General features: G+C 43.0%; 1 protein-coding gene across 1 annotated transcript; it reads left to right on the top strand.

The window, feature by feature from the left end:
- The first annotated feature begins 673 nt into the window (after nt 1–673).
- LOC149173081 (uncharacterized) lies at nt 674–4,813 on the top strand. Its single transcript, XM_089426567.1, has 2 exons — nt 674–1,307; nt 1,674–4,813. The coding sequence occupies exons 1-2, from the start codon at nt 674–676 to the stop codon at nt 4,811–4,813; spliced, it is 3,774 nt and encodes a 1,257-aa protein (XP_089282693.1).
- Nucleotides 4,814–5,423: the final 610 nt, after the last annotated feature.

The following is a 5,423-nucleotide window of genomic DNA, read 5'->3' on the forward strand; positions in this document are numbered from 1 at the left end:
AAGAAGAGGAAGTAGACACACGAGAAGTTCCGAGAGAAGTTCAGAAAGAAATCAGGACAGAGGCCAATGAAAAGAATGAAACAGCAGGGGAAAAGGAGAGTGCACAAGAAGATCGGGAACAAGAGTGGATCCAAGAACAGATCCAAATGGAAATAGACCCGCAACAGGAAAATGAAGGAGAAGAAGAAAAGATTATGAGGAAACTTCTACAGGAATGGAAACATCTGGATGAGAGGTTTATACCAGAGAACCAGAAACAACTCTATAAGGATGTGTTCCAAAGGTACAAGGAGAAACAAGGAAGATGGACAGCGAAGCAACCTGAGCATCTCAGATCACAAGGGGATCAGAATTCAGAGGTGGGTACAACAGGGAAAAGCGGCAGGAAGAGAGGAAGGAGACCTATGAGTGAGACCATTCAGATGGTAGGAGATAGTTTGGTGAATTCAGGGAAAGTGATACCTCTGTCGGAGGTCTTCCATCAACCCCCAAAATTTTTGAAATGAATATTACAACCTGGAATATCAGAGGCCTGAACAGTAAGGGAAAACAGAGATACTTGAAAGAGAGACTCAGAAGGGATAAGCCAAATATAATGTTAATCCAAGAAACAAAAGTTCGGGAGAGCAAACTAAGAGAAATAATGAAAAATTTCAAACCTTATTATGAGATTATGGGTCAAGACGCGGTAGGAAGTGCTGGAGGAGTAGCGATATTGTGGAACCCAGAGGAGGTCCAATTTGAAGATTGGACGAGCATCTCTCGGATCCTCTCGGGGAGATTTAGAATTTTAGGGTCCCAAGAATGGTTTTTAATTTCAAATGTTTACGGGCCCCATATGCAGAATGATCGCAGGAACTTTCTCCAGAACTTGGCAGCTCTGCGCAACCTTTACCCAAGTTTACCGTGGGTAGTGGGTGGAGATTTCAATATGATAAAATCTCTAACTGAGAAAAAGGGAGGACTCAGAAGACCAGAGACAGACATGGTAGCCTTCGGAGATTGGATTGCTGCTCAAAGGCTTGTGGACATACAGACAACTAATGGAACCTATACTTGGAACAACAGGAGAGGTGGTAGAAATCAGATAGCTTCCAGATTAGACCGATTCCTATTGTCAGAACAGATTATAAATTGGGACATTTACATTGAAGCAATGATTCTCCCAGGCATGGGATCAGATCACTGGCCGGTTAAAGTCGAACTTGATATTAAAGCTAGCCCGAAACGAAAACCATTTAGATTCGAAGCCTTCTGGCTCAGGGACCAAAACTTTATGAAGAAAGTAGAAGAATGGTGGAAACAAAGTAGCCAGAGGGGAAGAAACAAAATGCAGACTTTCCAGTTGAAATTAAAAGAAATAAAAGGAAATATCAAGAAATGGAATAAGGAAGAATTCGGGCATATACTGGAGGATAAGCAGAGACTTGAGCAGAAGATGGAACTAATCCAACAAGAAATAATAAATACAGGCAGAAGCGATGAACTAGCCAAAGAGGAAGGAATATTAATAGGGCAATTAGAAGAAAGGCGTAAACAAGAAGAAATCTTGTGGAGGCAAAAATCCAGGGTAAATTGGTTAAGGGAAGGGGAAAGGAACACTAAGTTCTTCCACCAAGCTATGATCCAAAGAAGGCAGAGAAATAGAATTTTTTCTATCAAAAATGAAGCAGGAACAAGAGTTACGCAACATGAGGAGATTGAGCAGGTATTGGTTAAGCACTTTAAGGATATTCTGACGGAGCCAAATGTCGACAGAGAAGAAGCTATTGAAAGAATGTGTAATGAGATCCCGAGCAAAATAAATAGAGACCAAAACCTTGCTCTGATGAGGGCAGCCACTCTAGAAGAAGTAGAAGAAATAGTGAAAGGAATGCAAAAGAATAAAGCCCTAGGCCCCGATGGATTTACTGTGGAATTCTATCAAGCAGGGTGGAACTTTCTTGGACAAGACATCCTGGATGTTGTAGAAGAATCAAGAAGGAATCAAAAGGTAAGCTCAAACCTAAACTCAACCTTCTTATCTCTCATTCCAAAAGAGAATAAATCTGAAGACCCTCAGGGCTTCAGACCTATTGCTCTCTGCAATGTAATTTATAAGATTATAGCTACCCTTATAGCGAAGAGACTCAAACCGCTCTTGCCTAGTATCATCTCCCCTGAGCAAACTGGCTTTGTGGAGGGCCGACAAATCCTGGATGGGTTGGTGGTCTCCCAAGAAATGGTGCACTCCCTAAAGGTCAAAAAAGAAGCTGGTATGATGATTAAACTTGATCTCTCCAAAGCCTATGATCGCCTGAACTGGAAGTACCTGAAAGGAATCCTGAAAGCTTTCGGCTTCTGTAATAGATGGATTGAATGGATATCATCTATGATCTCATCAGCTAACTTCTCTATTATGGTTAATGGAACCCCATCTCAACCTTTTAAAGCTTCCAGAGGTCTTCGTCAAGGGGATCCTCTGTCCCCTTTCCTGTTTATTATAGCAGTTGAAGGCCTTGGGAGATACATCAAAAAAGAAGTTAGAGAAAAACACCTTAAAGGAATCCAAATTTGGGGCAACAACCTGCCTATTACCCATCAGCAATTTGTCGACGACATCATGTTGTTCTGTAATGTATCTCTCAGAGAAGCCCGCAGAATCAAAGCAATTTTAGACCTTTTCATGACAGCCTCAGGAACCCAAATTAACAATGATAAATCTTGCATGTATTTTTTTAACACAACTGGAAATATAAGAAATTTCTTGACCAGAACATTGGGATTCCGCTCTGGAGAACTCCCAACCAGGTATCTTGGCACCCCTCTGGCTTTAAATCCATTGAGGATGGTAAATTGGCAACAAACCCTGGAAAAAATAACAAGAAAATTAGCAAATTGGTCATTCAGAACCTTGAATTTTGCAGGCAGAACTGTTTTAGCTAAGGCAGTTCTTCAATCTATCCCTATATATCAACTTTCGGCAATGGCTGCCCCTAAAGGAGCATGCAATAAAATGACTGAGATCTTCAAAAAATTCATTTGGGGAGGGAATAAAGACCAAAAGAAATGGGCTTTAGTTTCCTGGAAGGAAGTGGTGAAAAGCAAGATGGAGGGAGGATTAGGCCTTAGAGATCCCTATCTTCTAAACCAAGCAATGGGTGCAAAACTTTGGTGGCGGTGGATGAGAGGAGGAAATGACCTATGGAAACAAATATGGTCAAAAAAATATAACATGCCCACCAATCCAGAGGAAATTCTAAGAATAAGGGACACTCCAAAAGGATCGACAGTGTGGAATCTAGCCAGTCTTAACAGAGACATGATAAATAGGCATGCTTTTTGGGAAATCAGGGACGACAGTTCAGCAAGATTTTGGGAGGAGGCATGGCAACAGAGGGACAGAATGAATGGAATACAAAACCTTAGGAGTCTAAGCCAAGAAGCTACCAAGAAAGGAATGATACTCGTTAAAGACTTCTGGAAGATAGAGAGCCAAGAGGAAACATGGCGAACCTGGAAAAGCCTGGAAGAGTGGGTGGACCAAATAGATGAAGAGAAAAAAGAGCTATACCAAAAGGAAATGCAGACAAGAAGAATACCCAGAAGAACGGGTCCGGACATCCTGAGATGGGGACACCAAATAAAAGGAAATTTCTCAATAAAAGAAGCTTACCATCTCCTGATTAATAGAGAACCAGAGGATATGACAGGTACCTGGAAACAGCTTTGGAACAACAACTGGTGGCCGAAAGTGACTCATTTCTTGTGGTTAGTCCTCAAAGGGCGCATTCTAACCTGGGATCAACTCCAAAAGAGGGGCATTCAGGGTCCCCCCAGATGTCCTCTATGCAAACAGGAACCGGAAACGCAAGAGCACCTACTGAATTCGTGTGTAGAAGCTCAGAGACAATGGGATAAGGTAAGGTGGCTTTTTGGTAAAACCCACAGGGACCAGCAGAGTATTAAAAACACTATCAAAATTTGGGGAAGAGGACAATTTACAAGCCCAGTGGTTAGACGGGCTTGGAATCTGGCAGTTGGGATGAATATGTGGATGATCTGGAAAGAAAGAAATAGAAGAGTATTCCAGAACAAAGAGATGACACATGGCCAACTATGGGAAAAAACCCTGAGTCATATTCGGGAAACCATTCTTGCGGAAACTTGGAGAGGAGAGGACTGGGAACTGTCACAGGAAGAAGAACAGATCCTAAAGAAACTAAACTTGAATCAAGGGATGGTGGCCCCCCAGATGTGGAAAGCGCCCAGGATGGGAAATGAGGGCATCAGGCAATTTTCCCCTCCCCCAAATGGTTTTATAAAATTGAACTTCGACGGTGCTTCTAAAGGAAATCCCGGCCCTGCAGGAATTGGAGGTCTCTTCAGGGACGATCAAGGAAGAACGAAGTGGATATATGCAGACAACGGAGGCATTATGAGTAACAATGAGGTAGAACTGATGGCAGTTCGGCAAGGGTTAAAGATAGCAATAAGGAATGGTTACAATAAACTGGAAGTTGAAGGAGATTCTTTAATGGTGATACAAGTCTTAAAAAAACTTAACAACGGGACCTCCTGGGACAAAGTAACTCAGAGCTGGAGGACTGCCAGTCTAATCCAAGAGCTGGAAAGTATTTTGGGAAGATTTGATTATATGATTCTTAGGCATGTCAGAAGAGAGGCCAACAAAGCAGCTGATTTCCTTGCGAACCGGGGAGTTCAGGAACTAAGGGAGAAAATGGATAGCTTATGGACGACATACTCAAAAGATTCTAGATTTGAGCAGCTCAGGACGATCCTCATTCAAGATCATCATGAAAACACGACTTAAAGAAAGCAGTGACAGTTGGCTCCCGATCGGGATGAAGAGCCGGGTAGGTAGAGATGACAGGAGTAATCATAGCACAGAGAGGGCAGGTGGATGTGACTCCTGGGAAAAGGCGGCACCCCCAACAAAACTAATGAGTAGGAGGTCATCCCAAGCCTCAAGGCATCGCAGTGGCGGTAGTGGTTTGCAGATGAGTAGAAGGAGTGGAGACGGTAGTGGCAGAGAGACTAGGATGGAGAGCAGTTTTTATATGAAGACTGAGGGAGGTAGTTGTAAACTTATCCTGTTCGTGGCGAGGGTGAAGCAGCAAGATCCGCAACCAGAAGCTCTCAACAGGGAGGTCGGCATCCACGGGTATGTGTTTACTGTGAACTCTGTTTCTTTTCCATATTGCGCTATTGTCAGAATGGAGATGTTTAATAGTTGTGAAGCTGGGGAGGACGAGAGTTATGAGAGCCCCTCTGTAACTCATGGAGAAGGTAATAAGGGATTATACTGGGCGGGAAATTCTGTGAAAAAGGAAAGTGGTCATAGAGATAATAGTGGGAGAAAGCATGAGGGATCCCGTGACAAGTATCCCCAGGAGGAAGAGGAGAAGAAACCTGGTAAGGGT

The sequence above is a fragment of the Pinus tabuliformis genome, chromosome 4_2 (assembly GCF_031772625.1).
Source record: "Pinus tabuliformis cultivar Carrire ecotype Pingquan chromosome 4_2, CPIR1, whole genome shotgun sequence".
Taxonomy (NCBI): Eukaryota; Viridiplantae; Streptophyta; class Pinopsida; order Pinales; family Pinaceae; genus Pinus; species Pinus tabuliformis.

What these genes read in the sequence shown, in the direction of transcription:
- LOC149173081 (XM_089426567.1), top strand. Translation starts at nt 674, where the DNA reads ATGGGTCAAGACGCGGTAGGAAGTGCTGGAGGAGTAGCGATATTGTGG. An exon ending in AGAAGAATGGTGGAAACAAA is followed by an intron (nt 1,308 to 1,673) that starts GTAGCCAGAGGG and finishes AAAATGAAGCAG; the next exon opens with GAACAAGAGTTACGCAACAT.